This window comes from Penicillium canescens (genome assembly GCF_028828765.1).
Source record: "Penicillium canescens strain IBT 15451 chromosome Unknown utg000002l_segment0_segment0, whole genome shotgun sequence".
NCBI classification, from domain to species: Eukaryota; Fungi; Ascomycota; class Eurotiomycetes; order Eurotiales; family Aspergillaceae; genus Penicillium; species Penicillium canescens.
In genome coordinates, this window is record NW_026703964.1 from 4,750,725 (window position 1) to 4,775,148 (window position 24,424).

Consider the following 24,424-nt stretch of genomic DNA (forward strand, 5'->3'; position numbering starts at 1 on the left):
ATTTATGAATAGTTGAAATAAACGATAATTATACCTTTTATCGTGGGCTACACAACATTTATGTAGACCACTTCCACGCGTAACCAACGTGGCTTGGACTATCCAGGGCCGTTTGGTTTGAGTACTACGTAGCTAATGTAGTTGAAAAGTATGATTGAAACATTCACTCATTTGTAGCTTATATAGACAGAAAATATTGTGGCTGGTTAGCTATCGCGGTCGTCGCCCCAATGCTTGAAAAGGCAAGGGGCGCCTAATACCCCGGAGTTTCCCCGCCGCTCTCCAACTTCCCGTCAACATGCTTCCTTCCAAGCTTTACATGCAGCACATAGAAATCTGTCTCAAACTACATTAGCTCATTATACTTCTACATCTTTATCAACTCGCATTTTTGCGTTTATCGTCGAGCCTAAAGGCGCTGGATCCTACCCCTCTCCAATGTCGGTGAATGACAGAAAGAGCACATCACCTCTTCCCATACGGGAATCAGGCCAAGACACACAAACATCACCAGGAACAGTTGTTCGCCCAGATCAACTGGCGATGTTCGCGCGAGTAACATCTTACCCACCACTGGGGCAACTCACCAACATCCGAAGATCCGAGGATGATGATGATGCGGTGAGTACTCTCAATAATTATTCTCTTCGATGGATCACGAGCAACCGGTCTTATCTCTGTTAAAACGTAAAGCAGATGCTGATATTGTCGGTAGCTGCGTTTCACGGTGACAATCGAATCCAGCAGCTCATTCCCCGCACAGCCATGGGATGCGCAGATCTGGCATAACATCACCAGTCTCGAATGGACAGCTCTACCGCTGCAGAAATCCAACCCCGAGCAGGCAAATCGATTAAATGGGAATGACCACGGGTATAACTACCATCGCCATGTATTTTCCGACAAGATCTCCCTACCCGCTGAAGGAGGCCATGCCAAATTTACAGTACGCTTCCGTACTAGTCCAGACGCCGAGTGGCAGTGGGCCAACCAGAAGCATCCAGTCAGTGATGGCGAGATTGTTTATTGCTCACGGCACTCTGACTTTCGTCTTTTTATGGCTAGGGATCCATCCGCTCAAAGTCCACGAGAGGAGATGGCCAAATATATCAATAAGTTCTCAGACCAACTACAAATTCAATCGCAGAGGAGTGAGGCTCCTGGCTCAAAACTTTGGAGTTTATTAGGTGATATAGCTCCGAGCCAAGAAGGAAGCTCAACTATCAAACGCGTCGTGCTTGGTACACCGTTATCAGTGTTGAGATATTTCTCGCTCGTGCGGGTGTGGAGTCCATGGTTGGGTCCTAGACATGGCAAGGACAAGTTTCGACTCACTGAAGACGCAATACTCTGCTCATTCCTCAGAACTGACGGAGTCCACCTGGTGCTGCTGGCTGTATCAGGCGTCAACGATGTCTTGACCGTCTTTCAATCCGGCGATAATGGAGAAATCATCATCAAAGCAAAGAGTGACAATCAGGATACGTCAAAGTTCCATATTCTCGTTGCTGTCGCCGAAGAATTTGAGATAGCTATGTCTGCAGTGATGTACGAGGCACGAAAGGCTGTCAGACCATTTGCTGATGGAGCGGATGCAGCCTTGCCGGAAGAAGTTCCGCCATCTCCTCCAGGTGATGACGAGGTTCTTGTAGAGAAAGATCCAAGTGCACAATTCCTTGCTCAATGGTTTGACGGTCTGACATATTGTACCTGGAACGGTCTTGGTCAAGATCTTACCGAAGAGAGGATATTGCACGCTTTGGCGGAGTTGAAATCAAGCGGAATTCAAATTGCCAACCTTATCATCGATGATGGCTGGCAAGCAAATGACAACGAGGGTCATTCTCAATTTAAAAGAGGCTTACAGCAGTTCGAAGCTCACTCGAAAGGTTTCCCCAAAGGATTGAAAAACACAGTGGAGTCAATCCGTGATACCAATCCCAACATTGAACACATTGCAGTTTGGCATGCTTTGTTCGGGTATTGGGGTGGTATCTCGCCAGACGGCGATCTAGCAAAAAGATATAAGATGAAGCAAGTCAAAATCAAGGACCCAGCGCCCAACGGCCCAATTGCGCAGATTCTTCCCGAGGGCAAAATTTTCGCTATTGATCCTGACGATATCCAAAGTTTCTATAACGACTTCTATAATTATCTTGACTCGGTGGGCATAGACTCCGTCAAGACAGATGCACAGTTCTTCATTGATCTCCTTGAAGACCCGGAGGACCGCAGGAGATTCATGACATCCTACCAAGATGCATGGTCAATCGCGTCACTCAGACATTTTAACACTCGCTCAATCTCATGCGGGTCAATGACCCCTCAAATCATGTTCCATTCGCAACTCCCAAACAACAAACCTACCATTCCGCTCCGTAACTCGGACGACTTCTTCCCTGAGATACCTGCTTCCCACGCATGGCATGTATTCTGTAATGCACATAATTCACTACTCACCCGCTACCTCAACGTGCTCCCAGACTGGGATATGTTCCAAACGAGCCATTTATATGCCTCCTTCCACGCTGCAGCAAGATGCGTATCTGGCGGACCGATCTATATCACCGACGAGCCTGGAAAGCATGATCTGAACTTGCTTGATCAGATGACTGCACCAACCGTCAAAGATGTCACAATAATCCTGCGCCCCAGTGTTATTGGACGTACAATTGACACTTACCACGGCTACAATGAGGGAAACGTCTTGCGCGTAGGAAGCTATACCGGTTGGGCGAGGACCGGAAGCGGGATCTTGGGTCTGTTCAATATCCATTCTAGCGAGGCCTCAACTATTGTTTCGCTGATGGATTTCCCTGGGATTCACGACGACTCTCATGGCTACTACATTATCCGCGCACACACCAATGGGAAGGTATCCGCTCGCATGCGGCCAATTGATCAAGACTCCCTGGTCTCAATCGTTCTAGAGCAAAGGGGGTGGGAGATTCTCACCGCTTATCCGACCCAATCGTTTACGCTCAATGTAAACCAAAGAGCCCATGACTCTGTTGACAGGCTGGCTCATGTGGCCGTGCTCGGCTTACTGGGTAAGATGACTGGTGCCGCGGCCGTTGTGACTTCTGATATATTCCTCGCTGAGAACGGCCGGTTGAGATTTGATATTAGTTTGAAAGCCCTTGGAACTGTTGGAATTTACATGTCCGATCTTCCAGATAGGAGTATTGCTCGGAATTTCATGGTTATGATCCAGGGACAGCCAATCCCTCAGAAGACCGTCTGGAAGGAAGGGGGAAAGGATGGTAATGTGTTGGCGATCGATGTGTTGACTGCTTGGAAGACGATGAAATTGGATAGTGGGTGGAGTAACGAGGTTTTTGTACAGGTCTTTGTCGGATAAGCTAGCACAGTGGTTTATTTTGAAGCCGATCAATATTGTTATTTATCTTGTTAGCTTTCTTTTCGTTCCTCTGGAATTGGCCCCTTGAGATCCGATTTTCCATGATGGATGGGTGGGTTCCCAAGCGTGAAGCTCATTCACTAGGTAGCACTGAAGAATAATTACAGTATAATAATGATGAATCACATTAAACAGTACATTTCTGAAGTATTGTATACACATTTGTGATTCTCATTGTACATAGATCACCCTAACCGGGAAGAGGATCGACAAAGTTCAGCGATAAGCCCCGGATCATCAATACTCCGGACTTATCGAAAGAATCTCGGAGATGCTCTGTATTGACTCTGTCCAGACTCCGGTCCATTGCAGCTCTTTTCACACATATTCCCTTTTGAAAGCCGGTCCAATGAGGCCACAATCGGTACCGCTCCGCCAGGCGACTTGGCGCAATCTCTTCAATCCCCGCCAATGCCTAGGCGAAGCGCGCAATTTCGCCGCAACGACAGCAAGTCCGCTGCGCCGTGACACTACTCGCCCGGCATTGCTTGCCTCGCAATCTGCAACATGCTTCCAGCAGCAAAGATGGATTACGCAAAAGTATATCCAGCGCATGAAGGATGGGGAGAAGGAGTGGGCTGAGTTTGCGAAGGAGATCAAGGAAGGGAAGAGGAAGAATTTCGCGCAACATCTGGAGGAGCGTGGTCTGATCCATGATGTTGTCGGGTACGTGAGACCAAGACCAGATTATACCTTTGCATCCGCTTGTGTGAGACTGTTGAACGATATACTGACCAGTGTGGTTGTCTTGCAGAGAACGCGATTTGCTGCATAAGGTCTTTACGGAAAAGCGCGCTGGAATATACGTCGGAATTGACCCTACGGCTCCTTCGATGCATGTTGGACACATGCTGCCATTCATGGTTTTGGCTTGGGCATACGTCTGGGGAATTCCGGTTACATTTTTGGTCAGCCACTCTATCATTCTCGGCTCATCGGGAGAGCTTTCACTGACAGTCCACAGCTTGGCGGCGCTACATCTCGAGTTGGCGATCCTACCGGGCGGTTAAAGGGCCGTGATGCCGTACATTCCTCAATCCGAAAGGCCAACATGGCTAGCATGCATATGCAATTGAAAAAGTTGGGCATCAGCATTGAGCATTACGCCAGGAGGCACGGATACGAGAGGCAGCCGATGTGGAAGCGGGCATTGACTAACAACAACACCTGGTGGAACTCGATGCCGTTCCTTGAAGTGTTGCGTGACCTTGGCGCCTATATGCGAATTGGTCCTATGCTCGGTAGAGAGACGTGAGTTTGCGAGATCTGACAGGAACGTCACTTGTTTACTGATATATCGAACAGCGTCAAGAACCGTCTGTCGAAGGGCGACGGCATGTCGTTTGCCGAGTTCTCTTACCCCCTTCTCCAAGCGTGGGATTGGTGGACGATGTTCCAAAAGGGCACCCAGGTACAGGTTGGCGGCTCCGACCAGTATGGAAACATCCTTTTCGGAATGGATGCAGTGAAATCTATCAGTCGCAACACCGCCGACGAGCAACTCCGGAACCCCCTCGAGTCAGAGCTCGATCATCCTATCGGTTTCACCACGCCGCTTCTGACAGCGCCGAATGGTGAGAAGTTTGGAAAGTCCGCAGGAAACGCTGTCTGGCTCGACAAGGACCTGACTTCTACCTTTGAACTCTACCAATTCTTCGTTCGCACCCCCGACGACACTGTTGAGCATTACCTGAAGCTGTTCACTTTCATCCCGTTGCCCGAGATCGCCACCATCATGGAGGAGCAGAACAAGGACCCATCAAAACGCGTTGCGCAGCATGCGCTCGCCTTTGACTTTGTCGAGCTCATCCATGGCAAGGATGAGGCTGATGCAGTGGCTCTCCAACATCGCCAGCTATTCCGCCCCAGATCCTCCACTGGCACCCCAACTCCTCTCCCTAAATCTTCTACTCCGCCCTCAAATCACGCGCAATCTCCCACCGCAGGCTTTGATAACCCGCAATCTGGCAACCAGTACGCCCCCCAAACGAACTTCGCGAACATGGGCGACATCAAGGTCACACTCCCGCGATCCCTTGTGATCAATCAGCCGTTCAACAAGGTCCTTTGGTCGGCCGGCATGGTTTCATCTAAGAGCGAAGGGCACCGCGTCATTGTCAACAACGGCGCCAAGGTGGGAAGCCGTCCCGGGGATAGTGGTCCCATGTCGGACGCGCTGTCCTTCACTCCCATCCGGCCATGGGGCGCCGAGAAGACCCAAGAGTTTATCCTGAACGATAACCTTCTCATGCTCAAGCTCGGAAAGTGGAAGTTCAAGGCAGTTCACATCGTGAGCGATGAAGAATTCCGCAAGCAAGGACTTACTGCTCCGGGCTGGGAGACTGAGCCGACTGAACCCACTGAGTCGGAGTAAGTGTATAAATCTCCGCTAGATCTGTAATTTTACAATATCCCATCTGTACAATATAAATATTACATTTATCGCGCATTGAGACAGAATCATGTAGTTACGGTGTTGAAGTATTCCACGTCACGGGAATCGATAGGTCGAGTCTCGGCCACTTTACGCGTCGACGCGATCCGCGTTATCTCCTCCCACACCCCCAGTTTCTTCGCCCTTCAATTATACTATGCGCTGAGATTAAATATTGAATCAATTGAATCAGATTCAATTGAACAAGAAACAAAAAAGCAATGGCCAAAGAATCGGCCTCGTCCCCGACCGCAGGCACGCCGCCAACCGCCGCGCTGAAACGGACGACCTCCAGTACCCAGAATATGAAAAGCCAGAAATCAATTCTGGGCTTCTTTCAGAAATCATCCCCTGCCACTCCTTCGAACAACCGTACCCGCGAACCGGCATCTTCCCCAGCACAGAGAGCCGCCGAAAATCGTGGTGGGAGCGCGCTGAAGCCGACACCGAGGGAGCAGAAGCGGAGTTTCTCGAGCTTTGCTCAGGATTTGACTCCTATTCCAAGCAGTGATCTTCCTCTTCCGGATGAGGAGGATGAAAATGTGGATGAAGTGAAGGTATAGTTGTTTTTAAACGCGTTTGTATGCTCCTTCGCCGCTGATTAAATTGTCGTTTCGCAGACCACCCAAGGGGAAGCACAGGACTCCACGATGTCGTCTTCGCGCCGGGTACGTATCGTACTGTTTTAAACAGCTTGATTAAGTTGCCGTGTTGACAGTGTTATCTAGGGAAAGAAGAAGGTGAGTTACAAGGAGTCGGACTCCGAGGGCGAAGATGACGATGATGTTATCTTCAAGCCCGACCGTCGAGACCGCACTACTGGGCGTCCAGCAAAGAGACGAAAGACATCCCCAGAGAGTGAGGATGAGTTCCAAGAGGGTGCCGAGGAGGCAGGATATTCCGACGATGGTATGCTATCGTGGATTCGCGTCTTCATTGTCCGTTCCGAACACGGCTGACATGAATATAGAAATGGACGATTTCGTTGTTGCGGATGATTCCGATGAGGAAGTCGTATCCTCGAAGAAGCGCAAAAGACCCTCGACCCAACCAGCTCGCAAGCAAACGGCTAAATCATCCTCGGTCCTAGCACCCACACCTCCCTCCCCAGACGCGGATCTTGATATTGAAATCCCAGAGGGGTCATCAGGGACAGCCAAGAAATGGACTTTCGACCCAGAGAACAAAGAACCACGAAAGGAGCGTGAAGCGGTTGAGTCCAAGAAGCCCTCAAACACGAACAAGAAGGAAAAAGCGCACCTGAAGGAACCGGAGCAGCGATACTCATGGCTTGCCACCATCAAGGACATTGATGGAAATCCCAAGGGGCACCCCGATTACGACCCCCGAACGATCTATATCCCACCGCTGGCTTGGTCGCGATTCTCTCCATTTGAGAAGCAGTACTGGGAGATCAAGCAGAAGTTCTGGGATACAGTGGTTTTCTTCAAGAAGGGAAAGTTCTATGAGCTTTACGAAAACGATGCCACCATCGGACACCAGCTATTCGATCTCAAGCTGACTGATCGCGTGAACATGCGCATGGTCGGTGTTCCCGAGATGAGTTTGGACCACTGGGCCAACCAGTTCGTGGCGAAAGGCTTCAAGATCGCTCGCGTTGACCAATCTGAGTCTGCTCTAGGTAAGGAAATGCGTGAGCGAGATGGCAAGAAGCCCGGAAAAGAGGACAAGATCATCAAGCGAGAGCTTGCTAGTGTCCTCACAGCAGGTACCCTCGTCGACGGCTCCATGCTTCAAGATGATATGTCTACTTACTGTGTTTCTATCAAGGAGGCTATCGTTAACGAGCTTCCTGCATTTGGAATATCCTTTGTCGACACTGCAACAGGTCAATTCTTCCTGTCTGAGTTTGTGGACGATGTTGACATGACAAAATTCGAGACTTTTGTCGCCCAGACTCGGCCGCAGGAACTGCTGCTAGAAAAGGGCTGCGTTTCTCAGAAGGCTATGCGCATCCTGAAGAACAACACTGGACCCACTACTATCTGGAACCTGATGAAGCCCGGCAAGGAGTTCTGGGAATCAGACATCACAATCCGAGAGCTCGAGGCCAGTGAATATTTCGTTTCTGAAAACGATGAAAACATCACAGCCTGGCCAGAGGCTCTGCGCCAAGCCCGCGAAAAGGAGCTGCTGATGTGCGCATTCGGTGCCTTGGTTTTTTATCTGCGCATGCTGAAGATCGAACGGGACTTGATAACTATCGGCAACTTCACGTGGTATGATCCTATCAAGAAGGCAACCAGTCTTGTGCTGGACGGTCAGACTCTGATCAACATGGAAATCTTCGCGAACTCGTTTGACGGTGGATCTGAGGGGACTTTGTTCCAGCTCCTCAACCGCTGCATTACACCCTTCGGCAAGCGGATGTTCAAGCAGTGGGTTTGCCATCCGTTGGTGGATGCAAAGAAGATCAACGCAAGACTCGATGCTGTCGATTCATTGAATGCTGACCCCAGTGTTCGCGACCAATTCTCTTCTCAGTTGACAAAAATGCCGGATCTGGAGCGACTGATCTCTCGTATCCATGCCGGTAACTGTAAGGCTGCCGATTTCGTGCGTGTCCTGGAGGGCTTCGAACAAATCGACTATACCATGGGTCTTCTCAAGGAGAATGGCTCCACCTCCACCGAAGAGGGCATTATCGGTCAGTTGACAAATGCAATGCCCGACTTGACCTCGCTCTTGGGGTATTGGAAGACTGCCTTTGACCGCCCCAAGGCCAAGGAGAATGGAATCCTTGTGCCTGAATCTGGGGTCGAAGGTGACTTCGACAATTCTCAGGAAATCATCGAGCAGTTGCACAAGGACCTTGATAACCTCTTGAAGAGGGCCCGCCGCGATTTGGGATCTTCTGCCATCTGCTTCCGGGATAACGGCAAGGAAATCTATCAACTTGAGGTTCCAATAAAGGTGAAGAATATCCCCAAGGATTGGAACCAAATGTCTGCAACCAAGCAGGTTAAGCGATACTACTTCCCCGAGCTTCGAAGCCTCATTCGCAAATTGCAAGAGGCCCAGGAAACTCACAGTCAAATTGTCAAAGAGGTCGCTGGGCGATTCCACGCTCGTTTCGACGAACACTACAGCACATGGTTGGCTGCTGTCAAGATTGTTTCCCAGCTTGACTGCCTCATCAGTTTAGCTAAAGCTTCCGCATCTCTGGGCCAGCCCAGTTGTCGGCCAACGTTTGTGGATGACGAACGAAGCGTTCTCGAGTTCGAAGAGCTTCGCCACCCGTGTCTCTTGTCCTCTGTTGAGGACTTCATCCCCAATGATATCCAACTCGGTGGCAAGCATCCCAGCATCGATTTGCTGACAGGTGCCAACGCTGCCGGAAAGTCTACTGTGCTTCGAATGACCTGTGTTGCTGTGATCATGGCCCAGATCGGTTGCTACCTTCCCTGCCAGTCGGCCCGCCTGACTCCTGTGGACAGAATCATGTCCCGACTGGGTGCAAACGACAACATCTTCGCCGCTCAATCTACATTCTTCGTCGAACTGTCCGAGACCAAGAAGATCCTTTCCGAAGCTACACCACGCTCTCTGGTTATTCTCGACGAACTCGGCCGTGGAACCAGCTCGTACGACGGTGTTGCCGTAGCCCAGGCTGTGCTGCATCACATTGCCACCCATATCGGCGCTTTGGGCTTCTTCGCTACCCATTACCACTCCCTCGCCGCTGAATTCGAGAACCACCCCGAAATTGCACCCAAGCGTATGGCCATCCACGTCGACGACGCCGAGCGCCGCATTGCCTTCCTCTACAAACTCGAAGAGGGTGTTGCAGAGGGCAGTTTCGGTATGCACTGCGCCTCGATGTGTGGAATCCCAAGCAAGGTCATCGAATGTGCCGAAGACGCCGCCAAGCAATGGGAGCACACCAGCCGCCTGAAGGAGAGCCTTGAGCGCCGGAAAGGCGGTGGCTATGTTGGCCTTGGCTGGTGGAGTGACGTTGCGTGGGCACTGCGCGAATCTGTTGCTGAGGAAGACTCCAATGCTGGTGATGTCTCTGACCGTGGCTTGGATGTTTTGCTGAAAGCCATTGAGGCCTTGTAATGATATGCTGGGTTGTTTAATCTTCTATGCCCTATCTCTTCTTCCGTGCATCATCATCATATAGATTCATGATCGCATGTCCGTCGTTTTATTTTACCCATTTCCTTGTGTCAACATCATATTTGTTTTCGATGTGTCGGTTTAACTGGCGTCTCTGAGTTTGTTCGGTTATCCTATAGCAGATTTCGTCAATGTAGTCTACTATCTCCGAAATGAAGTATTTTTAGAGCAATCTATGTTTTCGAATGTTTTTTTATTTAGCATAAATCCTTTCTGAACTCCTGAGCACATTCACCACCTTACCTAGTTTTTTGTTTGTTGTTTCTTTTCTGGAGCTAAGCTGAAACATCCCAGAAAAAGCCAACCCGGCGTTGACTGCATGGCGCTCTATGTCCGATGTGGAAAGTCCGTCTGTATCTTCTTCAGCACTCTTAGCTCGCATGAACTTCCTCTTGGGCGTTTTACGTTTGATGCGGTCGTTTTCTGGTCTTCTTTTGCTGCGGGATGCCATGTCCTCCTCAGATTCAGATGTTTCACTGCTTCTTTTGTCGCTCGATGCTGGGCAATCCAACCATAAGCGAGACACACCAGCTTAAGGGACACCATCGCCCTTCTGGATAGTGATAGTGATCTGGCCGATCTATGGTGTTTATAACCCGTAAGCATCGCTAGCTTATCAAAATCAATAGCCTGTTTTCTATGATTAACATACAGCGTAAAGTTTCATGTGAACACTAACAGATTCCATTAGGTAGTAGTGAGAAAGCAGTAGTATCATTGCTTTACAGCCAGGTAGGCCCATCCAAGCAGGACCTACCATCCTTCTTGGGCCGTTCAGTTCATTTACATTGTGCTGCCTTATGTCAGGGAGAAGTCGAATGCTACATTGTGGCAGAATCGTTGACGAGTTTATGCGCCAAAAACATAAAGAACCCCGTTAGAAATCGAAAAGCGACTGGGTTGATGACGGTGCACGCTTGCTACTTAGAATAGGATTGTATTGCACGAACTGACATTCATTGTTTGGCAAGGATGCTAGCCGGCCATACAACGGTGCCCACTTGAAGAGCAAACTAGATACTTTCAGAACCACTCCCACTTCCTTGTCCCATAATTCCTCCTTGTCTTTATCTTGCAGCTTCAGGAAAGCTTGATGATAACGATGGCCACTTAATCAGTGCGCTGACTCTTGGAGGTAAACAGATCCTCCTCCTCGGCCTCATCAGGAACATCGGTCTTGGCCTCGACCTTAACCTCAGGCTCAGGTTCAGACTCCAAATTAGGATCCTGATTCTTCTTGCGGCGTTTCCGACCACCAGCTTGCTTGGTAGGGGACTTGGCAGGGGACTTGGCCGTGCCTCCCTCGGCGCTCACGCCGTACACCTTCTCTAGTTTGCGAACTGCGCGGCCGTACATGCTTACAGCAGAAGCTCGCTTCATGTTCATCAAGGCACCAAGCCTCTCGTAGTCGACCTGTTTCATGCGTAGCGTTAGTTTACGCTCGGACAACGGTTGTGGAAATATTGACAACTGACTTTGGCACCGCCAGAGCACAGAACGCCCATGAGAAGCATCTTGTTTTCACCCATGGTGAGCTCGTCAGGTTTTCCGCCTTTTTTGTCAGGGCTCAAGTCAGGCATGATGACGATGGTGTTCTGAAGTGTTGATGTGTGATAAGTGGAAGCCTTTGTGGGGTTAAACTTGATGGAAAGGATGTTTTCCAGCGGATGAAAGTTGTTGTAAGGAAGAAGATCTTTCGAGTGTGGATGATTTCATTTATAGATGAATGTGAAGGGTTCGAGAATTAGTCGTTGAGAATTAAGGCGCTCTTCTCGTCAGATTGTAAGAGCCAGGATTCCAATTCTCCCACGCCCTAGAGACAGGAGTAGAGGGAAAGGAAGTCGATCCATAATGAATTATTTAACCACGCCTTCTTGAATGCTCTTTTTAAGGGTATCTCTAACACTCTTGTGAATATATATTCGGTTGTATTACGTGTTATCGTACACTTTTATCTAGTTTGCTCAGAGCATATTCACTCGTGTATTATGTAGAGATTGAGAACGCTATCTGACAACAATGTAATTAGTCGCCGTGGTAGACTCCTAGATCAATGCAATATTTCTTGTTGGCTTCAGCCTGAACATCCGTGACATAGGAAGTTGCCTGACTTAGGCAGAGCGGGGTGTCTTCAATATGTGAACAGCTTATTATAGTACAGTTGAGAGCCTATACATTACGAATAAACAGCAGGCGAGATAGGCCTGAAAACGAAATATACGAGAGAGTGGAAAGAAAACATCTAGCAAGGTGCTTTTGGGGCATGTGTACGTGCGTTCACTGTCCAAGTGATTAAGTGGCACTGTGTACACATTTGTGACTATCGTTGTCTTAACCAGACTATGAGGAACCTCTGGCCTGAGCCCGACTGCCACTGTTACGACAAAGAAGAATTACGAGGTCAAGATGAACGCTGGTGAGACTATATCAGAGATGCTACAAAGCCTATTCCTCTTGGGCTTACTACAAACGAAATGAAAGCCAAACCCGAGAAAAGTCGGAAAGCTTTCAATACTCTGATATGTGAATCGCTAGGGAGCTCGTCTCTTTTCAGAACCCATGTACGATTGCACGAATGCGGGTCATCCTGTAATAGGACAATGATCAGACTTCTCGCTGATGATTAGGTCATGAATTAGGATAGTGTATGATGTTCTTTTCCGTCCCTACCGATTCATAGAATTGTCTTTCTTCTCGGAGGTGGGCCCATTCAGGGACGGACTCTTCGGTAGGTACCCGAGTGTTCTTGGATTGAGTAGCATGATAGAGATTTTCAGACTACGCGTATGGATTACTTCCCATCTCACGGCACATTTCTGTGTTCAAGATGACCCCGAGGATCAGACGCCATATACGAACAATTTGATCGTGTATGCACCTCATGTCTCCATCCCATTTGTGCCAGACCGCCTCTTAATTTCCTCTTGTATTTCTGAATTGCCGCAGATGCGATTGAACGATTCTTTTTTTGCGCTTCGAACATCTTGGTATTCGCCTTTTTCCAATTGTGGCAGCGGAGTTCTCGCTTTTCGGTTTCGTTTCTGTAACAGAGAATTCTATTTGCCGTATTGCATCATTTACTGTGCTTATAATGCATTAGTATGATCCTTGTAAGTCATGAGCTAGATGCTCTGTTTTTGTCGGTTCTCGCCTCTGGTGTCCATGCAGTTGGCATTGGCCTGCGTTCAGCAATAGGTTCTTCCTTTTCTTTGCCTCGCTTTCTTTTGTACCCGTATGCGGTAACTTGTATTCCAATTACCATTGTGTTTGTCTTGATCCTTTCTTTTCGGAATGTATCGTAGTTGGGTCCCGTTATCCAGCGATGGATTGTGACATGTATGTACACAAGCTCGACAGAATTCGTTATGGGTGCGTGTCTCCCTTTCCGAGGACTTCCTCGCTCTGTCTGCTATTTTTGATGTATTAGTAAATGAATATGTAATAATGGACGACCTTAGTGACTTACCCTGATTCTCAATCGTGGGATGCTAAATTGTGGGGAAGGGATGCGTGGCAGCAACCTTTATACTTTCGGGCGACGCACTATATCCCGTGGTTATTTCAACCTCCTCCTTACAGGCCAATCTCCCTCTTCAAGTTGACACTCTGAAATGCCGACAAAGGCGTATTTTAGAGTATCTATGGTTTTATTGTTCGTTCCCTCCACTTTTGCTTTGTCTTTATGTAAAACATCCCTGTACAATTTGTCAACCCGCCAGTCTCTGAGCTTTGTTGTCGTCTGGTTAAATACGTAGCTCAAGCCTTCGGGGAATATTTTGGCTACATCTTTCATCATGGTGACCCATGATACTCCTCCTACAATCGCACAAGTTACGAAGTAGACCAGAGTCAAGTCCGCGATGATCATTCATGCAGGGTGCTGTGAGCTAGCTATTTGATGTACACCTCCCCACAACAAACTCCACAATTCCTCTGAACTCCCTGGCAACTGCCATTTCAACTCCTTCTTTCATCGCAAGAACAAAAACAATCTCGATTGCAGCAAAGACAAAATGTAGGAAATCTACTCCGCCACGATGGAGGCAGTAGTGGCGTCAGAGGCGTCGCGGACAGCCTGAGCGGCCAAGGTGGAAATCTCGACGGCAATCTGGGAGGCACGCAAGTCGGACTTCTTGTCATCGGAGTCGTCAATGGGCTCCTTCTTGATGATGGCGGCGGGGTACTCGACGATTTCTTCCTCCTCTGCCTTGGCCACGCCCTTGGCGGTCTTAGCGGTCGACTTCTTGGCCCGCTTTGGAGCCGGGACAGCCTTGGCGGGCATGGTGGTGGAGGTGGTGGTGCCGTCCATGTACTTGTTGAGCTTGCGCTTGGCGCCACGGTACAGGGTTGCAGCAGAGGACGCCTTGATGCCGGTCCACTTAGCCATCTCTTCGTAGTTGGTCTATACATATGATATATCATATTAGCGTCGGGAAAGAGGTCGGGTCCGTCTCAAGTACTTACGGGTCCGCTTCCTTTGTCGAACATATGAGCCAGGACGAGGAGCTTCATCTCAGTGTCGTTCATGTTTCTGAAGGGGCCATCGTAGAGGAGGGCTTTGGAGGGAGGAGCCATGGTTGCTGATGGCGAGGAGGATTGGTTGATAGAATGAAGTATTGCAAGATGAAATGCAGAAGCCGGAGAATTTGGTCTTCGATACGAAGAAACGAAGGGTATGCGACGAGGAAAGGTTCTCATGAGGCGAAAGGCAGTATTTATTGTGCGTTTCGCGTCACAGTTCAAAGAAAGTGGTGTCACGTTCGGTGTTCATCAGGGCAGAATTCCTTATTGCGATTTGTGTCAGATTTGGAAAGAAGTCGTCGACGCGTTAGGGCGGATTAGACCCAACCAGGAATAGTAGATTTCCGTTGGGATTGGGGGGCGCGAACAGCACTTGACAGTCGTATCTGATGCGCCAAATGACACGCCGCTTCACCGATTTGCTGCTTTCGTAACCTGGTGAGGCTTTTCAAATATGAAATTGATACCGATATTAGTCACTCCGATCTCAATGAAGCATTAGAACAAAGTTATGTTCTGAGCAGCAATGCAAGAGGTATTTGTGTAGTACATTCATGAGTTGAGTACAAAGGGTAGAAGTAAGATAAAGGATGAGGCAGTCCATACAAGATCTATAAAATGGAGTTGAAGCAAAGGTGAATATGACCTGGATGCGGCTAACCATCAAGTCCGGCTCAGATTTAATCATCGAGTTGAGGACTTTGCTGCCTGAATTTGTCGATATATACTTTCCCATAGCTCTGGGAAGAAAGCAGCCGTTTGTCGACCAGGCTTGGAGTGTTCTCCCGTATAGAATTCAGTGGGAGCTCTCCCCTGCCACCACCGCTGCGGCATAGGGTTCAAATTGCGGAAGCTAATAGGGCGAAGAGGATCATGAGCTGGAACAAGGTCTCCTAGACGCACAGCTGTCTGTCGTGGAATGGTGTTGAACCTCATGCTGGTGAGGTACAACATAGCAGTTGGAGGCAGCTCTTTTCCATATTGAATGGCCGCTTCTCGAGACTTCCTGGCAAAGGCGGGCAAAGCCAGGTGAATGAAATTCACATAAGGAGCTGAAGTATATGAAACGAATAGCATTGGTAAAGCGCCGGCAGCGATTACTAAGATCGAGTTAGTTCTGATGTCGAGATCGCATGATATAGAAGGAAACTGACCGCCTGGAACGCTATACCATGGATAGTCTGCTACAGCGCATGCTGGTGCAACAATCAGACAAGCTGCACCGAAGAGGAGCACTGTCGTAATACGCAGAGTACCGAGGAAAATAGCTCTGCCTGTGCCTCCATAGTATACCAATATCCGTTCCGGTGGTCCTGCAACTATTGATCAGCAAGCGTACTCGCAGTGTCGAAAATCTTCCCATACCTGTCCTCGTGCTTATTTTAGGCGAGGTACTCGTTTCAGATGTAGGTGTAACTGTCCTCCTGACCGGAGGAGCGGGAGCCGTTTCTTTCTTCGGCAGTGGTGACAGATGCTTCTGAGAGGGCCGGGGGATCTGTGACTTGAATCGGACCCAAACGCTCCTCCGAAGGCCTCTCTGGGCGCATTCGGGTAGATTCGTGCGTAATTGAGGGTGGAGCAAGATGTTAAGTCTCATTGTGGCTGAGTTATTGAACAAGAGTGGAATATGGACGTTGCTTGTCGCGCGATAAATCCGCGCCGATCTTCCGGCAAAACCGCGACCGCCTTGGCCTCCGCCTCCGAGGTCTGTTTGGAGCTTGCATAAGCCCCTGCATCTCCGACAACTCCTCATTAGCACTGCTGCCAGATCATCGGTACAAATTATCTAGCTGGAAAAGCCTCTCGTTCTTGCATATCGATTTTTTGGTGCAAGTTATGAATGTTTAGCGCGACTTTCTTCTACCGCCATGTCTCCGGCTTATCGCAGCCTCTCTAGCCGCATTGTGTCCCTTTGGCTGGGCCTTCTCTTGCTCCTTATACGCGTGGACGCATACGAGAAGATCTCAGATGCGACTTTAAACGCTCTTCCGCGGCCGAACGACGACTTTGACATTCACAATGGCGCCTTGTTGTCACCAATACTAAGGACCCGCGTCCCTGGCACTCCGGGCTCCACCGCGGTGCTTAATCACTTTGCTGACTTCTTTCGAAACACCCTGCCAGAATGGACAATTGAGGTGCATAATTCAACTGCCAAAACACCGACATCTAAGGGCAAGGAAGTTCCCTTTAAGAACTTTATCGCAACTCGTGATCCTCCCTGGGCTTCGGCTGGTGACGTCGAGCGCTTGACTCTTGTCGCCCATTATGACAGCAAGATCGAGCCGAAAGGGTTCATCGGAGGTATCGATAGTGCTGCCCCATGTGCGATGATCATGCATGCAATGCGCAGCATTGACGCTGCGTTGGCGAAGAAATGGTCCGCAATGAAGGAGCAGGGCCTCGACGAGCCTCTTGAAGACGCAAATGGCATCCAGGTCATTTTCTTGGATGGCGAGGAAGCCTTCAAACAATGGAGTGACACTGATTCCCTGTATGGTGCACGTGCTCTCGCGACACATTGGGATGATCAGTTTTACCCGGCGATGTCGGAGTTTAAGACTCCGCTGTCATCAATTTCTCTGTTTGTTCTTTTGGATCTCCTCGGTTCGAAGTCACCCACCATTCAATCTTACTATGAGACTACTCACTGGGCCTATCAAAACTTGGCTGCCCTCGAAAAGCGTTTCCAATCACTTAAACAATTCAAATCTTCCTCGACTGACTCATGGTTCATTGATTCCGAGAAGGATGGCCACAAGCTCACACCCATGGGTGGTATCCAGGATGATCACCTTCCTTTTCTCGCCAAAGGAGTCGAAGTTCTCCACCTCATTGACTATGCTCCATTCAAGGGCTTCCCTTCTGTCTGGCACACAATTGATGATGACGGTGAACATTTGGATACGGAAACCGTCGAAGATTGGGGCATGCTTGTTACCGCCTTTGCTGCTGAATGGATGGAGTTGGAAGGGTATTTCGATCACCCTGCAACTATCAAGGGTCGCAGTGACCAAGAACCTGCAGAGGCCGAAGCCATTCGTTTGAATAAGAAGACCGAGTTGTAAGCGATTCTTCCGTTTGTTTACCATACTTCCCTTGGACCCTTGATTCTCGCATTTTTCCGCCGTTATATACCCACTGCAGTTATTATAGGACAAATTGCATCTGTTCCCAGCCCAACTGGCGCTGTACATATTCTTTGTCATTACTTCTTTTCTTCTGCTAATAACGCCCGAACATAGCTTTTGAGAGATTTGAACCTTTGCTCCTCTCGAGCACCGCCCTCATGCAACCAACGCCCCTTCAACTGAATGGACCAAAGAACCACCGACTCTGACAATTAATAAGAAGAAGATAATATGTTCACAATTTGAGCATTCTCCATAAGGTCTCAAAAAAGGTTGCCCAGCATGTATCCGGACATCGTTGCCAGTCCCCAGGTTGGTTGCAGGACTGTTCGCAAGACGGCAGGACCTGGACAAACGCCCCTCAAGCCCCAAGCTAGCCCAAAGGACGCTGCACCAGCCACAAAGCGCCAGTCAATGTCAGCCACCGTCGCTGTCGGAAGTCGCCATTTCTCTGCTAGAGTAGGCTTTGCAACCACTTTTCCCTTATCGAACACTTGTCCCGGTCTCTCGGTCATAAAAGTGAACAGAGATGGCCCGATTCCAAACAAAATGATCAACGCCAACGACGGATCAAACCGAGACGGTTCCGTCAAAAAGGCGAAGAATTGGAGGACCTTGGCAGGGTCAGCCATTCCAGAGATCAATAGACCCAGCCCAAACTCCAACCCTGCTATGAAGGAAAAGGCAACCCTCGATTCCTCCGACCGATGGACTTTGCGAGGAACGATGCCAAAGTTTGTGATCCCAGCTAGGATCGTTGCACCCGCCATGAAAACCAACTCTGGCCCTGATGGATAGACTGGGGTATAACACGGGGTAGCACCGCAAGCCGGGATATTGGCACCGCCACCAACAAAGTTCGCGGTGAGTAAAGCAGTGGTGAAGAAAACGGCCGTTGCTATCAGCGAACGGGGGGAAAGACGAGAAAGGCCACATAGCATGTGTCCGGAAGTGCAGCCTCGACCATTCTGTTTAATCCATGTCAACTGGTGATCCCCGACGTTGTGGGTCCACTATTCCTCACCTTGGTTCCCCAACCCAACAAGAAGCCAACCCCCAGCGTTGCAGCGGCAGAAGCCCAAGAATGTGGTGCCGCAGGATAACTCGGGATTAGGGATGGTGCGAAGAGGTAGACTGGCACCACACTCGACACCAGTCCCGCGATGATCGGCACGTTGTCACGACTGGGGTTGAAGGCGATCCCTGACAGCAGGGAAGAGATGCCGAACACAGCGCCATTGTGCAGCAAGAGGCCCGACGACCCTTGGAATAGTAATAGCGCGCCTAGGGTTGTGTGGACTGGCGTGAACATGATATTTTCGCTGTCTCGAGTCGGATGTTGGTATCAAAGTTTTCTCCCTGATGTCATAGCGGGAGGTGCGGTCTGAGGCCGTATAGATCTTAATGGCAATTTGGCGTATCAAAGGCAATGGAAGTAGAGGAGAACCGGAGAATCGTAGATTTAATGGGCAGGGGTCTGAAAGAAGCAATGGAACATAGAAGGTGAATTTTAGGCTTTGCGCATTCTTGCACCCCTTAAGGATTGCCGGATCGGGGACCATCCAAGTCGCCGTTGTGATCCCCGATTTTCTTCCTTGTCCCCGGGCATTTGTTTATACATTCGTTTGTTTTAAAGTATTGTGATTTGGTCTTCAACATGGATGTTAGATGGTTACACGAGTCCCTGCATGTCAGTATGACAGGTTGATGCATAAAACAACCATGTTTTTGCTCGGGGACTGGATATATGCCCTAATAGTACAACTGAAGAACACCGGGGGTCTTGAAGAATGTCCAGCAATACAGCAATACAGTCCAGGATGAGAAAGTCACCCAAGTATACACGTCGACAGAGTGGGAACACAAACACAACATGAAAAGTCAACTGTCCAGCAGACCAGGCAGGTGCCATCCTGTTGTTGCCCTGTTTGATCTCATATTCAACCCACTGCTCTCTCCAGAGCTGTGAACTTGACCTCTTCATCCCTCAGGCCCATCCCGAAATCTCACATCCCATCTCTGATATACTTGCAAGATGGGAAACTCAGCCAGCGTCGCCGGACGTGCATGCTTCGTGGCCGCTGTGGGAAGCGACCCCAATCTCATCACATTTCGAGGAGACTTGCTATACGAGTTCCGAATCGAGCCATCTTACAACCTGGCCATTCCAGTCCATCCCACCGTGGTCACTTACCCCAAGACTACCGCCCAGGTAGCCGAGATCGTGAGTTGTGCTGCTGCGCAGAACTACAAGGTGCAGGCCTACAGTGGAGGTCACAGCTATGGGAACTACGGTAGAGAAAATTCGGGACTTGAAATCGACACACGCTAATAGAGTCCGTCACAGGTCTCGGCGGAGCAGATGGTCATGTCGTCGTGGATCTGAAGAACTTCCAAATTTTCGCTATGGACCCCGATACTCACGTTGCCACGATTGGAGCCGGTACAAACCTTGGTGATCTTCAGGATCGTCTTCTGCATGCTGGTGGTCGGGCTATGTCACATGGGTCTTGCCCACAAGTCGGTGTCGGTGGTCACTTTTCCATTGGCGGTCTTGGTCTCATGTCTCGACAGTGGGGAATGTCGCTAGATCATGTCATGGAGGCTGACGTCGTGTTGGCCAATTCCAGTGTGGTGACTGCATCGGACACACAAAACCAAGACATTTTCTGGGCTATCAAAGGTGCGGCTGCTAGCTTTGGTATCATTACGGAGTTTAAAGTTCGCACTCATGAAATCCCCAAGGCTGCGGTTCAATACCAGTATACCTTCAGTCAGGGAGATGTGCTCGACAAGGTTAAGCTGTTTATGGCCTGGCAGGATATTGTGGCGAAGCCGAACCTCACTCGGAACTTTTCCACCGAACTCACGGTCTTTCAAGATGGTATCATTATCATGGGCACCTTCTTTGGGACCAGGGATGAATTCCGAGAGTTCGAGCTGGAAAACGATCTGCCTCTTCAAAGCATGGGAAACGTGGCATATATCACCAACTGGCTATCTTTACTGGCTCACACGGCTGAGGATTACTTTCTCCGTCTCACTGGCAGCGTACTCACCTCTTTCTACGCCAAGTCATTATCCTTCACGGCTGACGAGCTGTTCACCGAGCATGACCTGGTTGCCTTATTCACATACCTGGATACTGCACCAAAGGGTACTCCCACTTGGTGGGTGATCTTTGACCTGGAAGGCGGAGCAACCAACGATGTCCCCATGAATGCAACCTCATACGGTCATCGCGATGCTATCATGTGGATGCAGTCATATGCAGTCGCCGGCTTTGAGCCCCCGGGCTTTATCGTGAAACGGTTCCTCAATCGCTTGCATGAAGTTGTCATTGGGAACCGCCCACCAGGCCCTGTGCGTTCTTACCCTGGATATGTTGATCCTTACCTCAAACACGCTCAGGAGGCCTATTGGGGACCCAATCTCGGTCGACTCCAGAATATTAAGACTGCCGTCGACCCGAAAGATGTCTTCCATAACCCACAGAGTGTGGAAGTTAATCCTCCTACCCCTGGGTCTCGTGAGGTTTAGGGGTTTTCAAGCTGGGATCTTGTGGCTGGGTTCTCTCCGGAACAGATTGGTGTGTTTTACCGGACGAAGACAAAGATCGAATACTTGCAGGTGCTTTTATCTTTCATCTTTCATGCTTCTTATTGGTAGCTTCGGCCTGGATGCCCATTTAGTTTTAAAGCGATTCAGATAGTTATTTAGCGAGTTAGCAGTGTGAATTCCATCGAGCTTTTGACTCCATCCTTAAAAATATATCCACTTACCAGTCGAATTGATCTTACTTTGTGTCAGCCTGTTGATAAATGTGTATCGAAGACTTTGCCATGTATACGATTAAATAACGTACGTTCAATTTACCACGCCCAGGTGATGAGCGCACCGTTGGTCGATGACTAAGCTCTGCAACGGATCGACATCAACTTTCCAATCTTCTTCGCAAGTACATCTCAATTTTGGGCATTACATAGTCTAGGAACGATGGCTTGATCTGCCACATGATCTTTGCAGACCGCTATTCCATCTGAATTGCAGATCATGAAGCGCGCCTGCAGCCCAGAAAGCAGCCGAGAAAACAGCCCAGAGCATGAGCCGAAGGAACAAACATCTCGAAATACGCGACCAATCCTCGCAAGCTTAAGTGCACCTGTATCTCCGCCACCAAAGAGATCCCGCAGCAGGAAAAGTCAGGATGGAAGAAACACGTTTTCATTCAACGCATGCCAGTCAAACACTACGCCAAGCCTTGCCGCTATAGAAGCAGGCCAAGTTCAGGTGAAGGACCATCTAAAGATTATATCCACCAAGTTGAACCAATGCATGCGTCCACCCCCATATCAGCCATTTCCTCAGCTGCCGATTGGAGAATGGATCGATCTATACAGACGCAATGAACACCCAGAAGGCCGCCATTTCGTCATCCATCAACACGATCACCCCGTCGCAGGTCCCCATTATGATCTCCGACTACAGATCTCAGAGACGAGCTCTGTCAGCTGGGCGATTATGTATGGAATGCCGGGTGATCCGAATAGTAAGCAATTGAATCGGAATGCGACTGAGACTCGCATTCATTGTTTATGGGTACGGCTGCCATCAACTGATATAATCTTTGATTGCTGACTCTGTTTTAGAATCATCTTATTGAGACGGCTTCTCATAAAACGGGAAGTATGATCATCTGGGATACTGGCGAATACGAAGTTCTGCCTTACCCGATGGAGGATCCATCTGCTCCTGAGACGGATGATTCAAGGTCTGAGATCTCCGATGAGGGATCTGTTCCTGCATCTGTTTCGCTGGAAGAGCAGATGTCTGATAGCGCAAAGTTGCAAGAAGCATTCCAAAATGTACGTCTCAATTTTGCAAACAACGTGGGTATTATTCTCACGGGTTCATCCCAGGGCAAAATCCGACTGCGGTTACATGGAACCCGTCTACCAAAAGACTACACGATTTCCCTTCGCATGGACAAAACCACCAATTTCCAGAAACCAATCCGCCAAGGCCTAAAACGGCGCCGACGCCACCATTCCACACATACAGTACCACAAGCGCCATCAACCTCAGACTCGGAATCGGCTTCACCGCCACCCCCTGAAACCGACCGAACGGCATCTCCACCTATATCAAGAACTCAACAAGACCGATTAACACCCTCAAAATCCAAATCCGATCCAGAAAACGGTACCCATTCCGACCACGACCCCGACCTGGACATCCAACTCAAAAACGCCTATCCCGGCTCCACAAATATCATAGGCTCGATCCACCAACGACGCTGGTATCTCAGTCTGGACCGCATAAACTCGGGATTCGAGCCGAGTCCAGAGCAGCATTTACAATCTAGTAAGCGGAAGGCGAAGTCGAAGTTCTGGTGCCGGAAGTCCGACGGGGGCTTTGAGCCGTTCCATGTGCACGGGCCGGAGGTGGAGCGGAGTGTTCTTACGGGGCGATTAGGACTGCATGTTCTTGCGGATGAGGGTGTTCAAGGGTTTGTGCCCAGACGGGGGTGGAGACCTGTCCTGCATTAGTATCGTACTAGAAGTACCATAGAGAGGTAGCTGGTCGATCTACGGTCTATGTCTCTTGGCTAAAGTCAGTACATAGGTACAGCCGCGCTCGAAATTAGTTTCACAACCCGGAAAGACGCTAGTCCGTATTTAGTTTAACAAGTTTCAAGATATCGAAATGTATTGTAATCTTCAATCACATAATGAGTTACTATGTAATTTACCGAAAATACCTGTACGGTCCACTTGGGCGGTGGATAAACAGATGACGGCTGGGTCTACGCAATTACCATTAAGAGCAACAATTAATAAATAAGTATAAATATTGCCTCTTCGAGTGAACGAGGAGCCTGAAGTCACACTAAGTGGTACCTCGCTAGCGTAGCTTGATAGGTCACCTGGCAGCGGGTTACTTGGGCGACTCAGCCGTGCGTTCGCGACTAATCCTACAAATATCTGCCTGCAATCATGGCACCTGAAACATCATTTGGCAATGAAAACTCTGAATTCCAAGTCGGGTATAACCATGTTCACATCCCTATATAGTTCCGTAAGTGGGCAGAGGCATCTCTAATATAACGTGCTAATTAGTGTGACTGCCATAGTACTATCGGAAACATCGTTTAGTCAAGCGTGCCTGCGGATCTGCGGGCGACCAATCCTCACCATGGCAAATATCGTATTCAGAATATCAACGGAGGGCTGCTTAAAGACTTATACTACTGGATTCTAGACAATGAGTGGTTTAAACAATGGCGAGACATCCAGAGCAACTGTCTCCTCTGGGTCAGAGGCCATCCTAGTAAAGGCAAGACAATGTTCCTATGCAGCTATGTTTTCCTGATGACCTTGCTAAAGGGCATGTCTTGTCGGCTCAGAATGTTCCGTTTGACACACTGCACGGGATCCTGGCCGGTATTGATAAAAAGCAACCTCTTCTTGTCTACACTATAGTAAGTTACTATGGCTACCTCGCGTACCTAGCCGTAGTACAACTAGGTTATCACGCTGCTAATACGGATCGTGGGTTTCTATTATTGGTTAAAGGGGGGTTTGGAACAAGCTTAGTGTATTCCTAATCCGATTGAGGTTCCCTGTCTTTATCCTAGCTTCTTATGCTCGAAGTGACGGATTCGTATCCGAGCTCAGAACACTACGCTTACCTACCTTGTCGATGAGTATTATATGAAGATTTAAGTCATTGCTTAATTTGGCGGGGAAATGGGCGTGACAGCTTACGTCGAAATAT

At 49.1% G+C, this 24,424-nt stretch overlaps 10 protein-coding genes across 10 annotated transcripts; 6 read left to right on the top strand and 4 right to left on the bottom strand.

Moving 5' to 3' along the window:
• Positions 1 to 299: 299 nt before the first annotated feature.
• On the top strand, positions 300 to 3,390 carry N7446_003033 (putative raffinose synthase protein Sip1). Its single transcript, XM_058511782.1, has 2 exons — positions 300 to 621; positions 716 to 3,390. Exons 1-2 carry the CDS (start codon positions 439 to 441, stop codon positions 3,359 to 3,361), a joined length of 2,829 nt encoding a protein of 942 aa, XP_058377318.1. The 5' UTR covers positions 300 to 438; the 3' UTR covers positions 3,362 to 3,390.
• Positions 3,391 to 3,770: 380 nt separating this feature from the next.
• N7446_003034 (tyrosine--tRNA ligase MSY1) lies at positions 3,771 to 5,795 on the top strand (the record flags this gene model as incomplete). Its single annotated transcript, XM_058511783.1, has 4 exons — positions 3,771 to 4,087; positions 4,176 to 4,329; positions 4,386 to 4,672; positions 4,727 to 5,795. The coding sequence occupies 4 exons, from the start codon at positions 3,771 to 3,773 to the stop codon at positions 5,793 to 5,795; spliced, it is 1,827 nt and encodes a 608-aa protein (XP_058377319.1).
• A 281-nt stretch (positions 5,796 to 6,076) lies between these two features.
• Positions 6,077 to 9,935, top strand: N7446_003035 (mismatch repair ATPase MSH6; the record flags this gene model as incomplete). Its single annotated transcript, XM_058511784.1, has 4 exons — positions 6,077 to 6,412; positions 6,476 to 6,523; positions 6,584 to 6,764; positions 6,826 to 9,935. 4 exons carry the CDS (start codon positions 6,077 to 6,079, stop codon positions 9,933 to 9,935), a joined length of 3,675 nt encoding a protein of 1,224 aa, XP_058377320.1.
• A 1,170-nt stretch (positions 9,936 to 11,105) lies between these two features.
• On the bottom strand, positions 11,106 to 11,575 carry N7446_003036 (putative histone h1.3.; the record flags this gene model as incomplete). The annotated part of the gene is made up of 2 exons (XM_058511785.1): positions 11,106 to 11,408; positions 11,471 to 11,575. 2 exons carry the CDS (start codon positions 11,573 to 11,575, stop codon positions 11,106 to 11,108), a joined length of 408 nt encoding a protein of 135 aa, XP_058377321.1.
• Positions 11,576 to 14,019: 2,444 nt separating this feature from the next.
• Positions 14,020 to 14,570, bottom strand: N7446_003037 (uncharacterized protein; the record flags this gene model as incomplete). The annotated part of the gene is made up of 2 exons (XM_058511786.1): positions 14,020 to 14,397; positions 14,460 to 14,570. The coding sequence occupies 2 exons, from the start codon at positions 14,568 to 14,570 to the stop codon at positions 14,020 to 14,022; spliced, it is 489 nt and encodes a 162-aa protein (XP_058377322.1).
• A 630-nt stretch (positions 14,571 to 15,200) lies between these two features.
• Positions 15,201 to 16,113, bottom strand: N7446_003038 (uncharacterized protein; the record flags this gene model as incomplete). The annotated part of the gene is made up of 3 exons (XM_058511787.1): positions 15,201 to 15,616; positions 15,671 to 15,829; positions 15,882 to 16,113. 3 exons carry the CDS (start codon positions 16,111 to 16,113, stop codon positions 15,201 to 15,203), a joined length of 807 nt encoding a protein of 268 aa, XP_058377323.1.
• A 271-nt stretch (positions 16,114 to 16,384) lies between these two features.
• Positions 16,385 to 17,584, top strand: N7446_003039 (glutaminyl-peptide cyclotransferase family protein; the record flags this gene model as incomplete). The annotated part of the gene is made up of 1 exon (XM_058511788.1): positions 16,385 to 17,584. The coding sequence occupies one exon, from the start codon at positions 16,385 to 16,387 to the stop codon at positions 17,582 to 17,584; it is 1,200 nt and encodes a 399-aa protein (XP_058377324.1).
• Positions 17,585 to 17,910: 326 nt separating this feature from the next.
• On the bottom strand, positions 17,911 to 18,959 carry N7446_003040 (YeeE/YedE family protein; the record flags this gene model as incomplete). Its single annotated transcript, XM_058511789.1, has 2 exons — positions 17,911 to 18,615; positions 18,672 to 18,959. The coding sequence occupies 2 exons, from the start codon at positions 18,957 to 18,959 to the stop codon at positions 17,911 to 17,913; spliced, it is 993 nt and encodes a 330-aa protein (XP_058377325.1).
• Positions 18,960 to 19,682: 723 nt separating this feature from the next.
• Positions 19,683 to 21,187, top strand: N7446_003041 (FAD-binding oxidoreductase; the record flags this gene model as incomplete). Its single annotated transcript, XM_058511790.1, has 2 exons — positions 19,683 to 19,941; positions 19,995 to 21,187. The coding sequence occupies 2 exons, from the start codon at positions 19,683 to 19,685 to the stop codon at positions 21,185 to 21,187; spliced, it is 1,452 nt and encodes a 483-aa protein (XP_058377326.1).
• A 795-nt stretch (positions 21,188 to 21,982) lies between these two features.
• N7446_003042 (uncharacterized protein) lies at positions 21,983 to 23,196 on the top strand (the record flags this gene model as incomplete). The annotated part of the gene is made up of 3 exons (XM_058511791.1): positions 21,983 to 22,246; positions 22,297 to 22,512; positions 22,567 to 23,196. 3 exons carry the CDS (start codon positions 21,983 to 21,985, stop codon positions 23,194 to 23,196), a joined length of 1,110 nt encoding a protein of 369 aa, XP_058377327.1.
• Positions 23,197 to 24,424: the final 1,228 nt, after the last annotated feature.

Coding starts and splice junctions, on each gene's coding strand:
- N7446_003033 (XM_058511782.1), top strand. CDS start 439: ATGTCGGTGAATGACAGAAAGAGCACATCACCTCTTCCCATACGGGAA. Junction 622..715: donor CCGAGGATGATGATGATGCG/GTGAGTACTCTC, acceptor TATTGTCGGTAG/CTGCGTTTCACGGTGACAAT.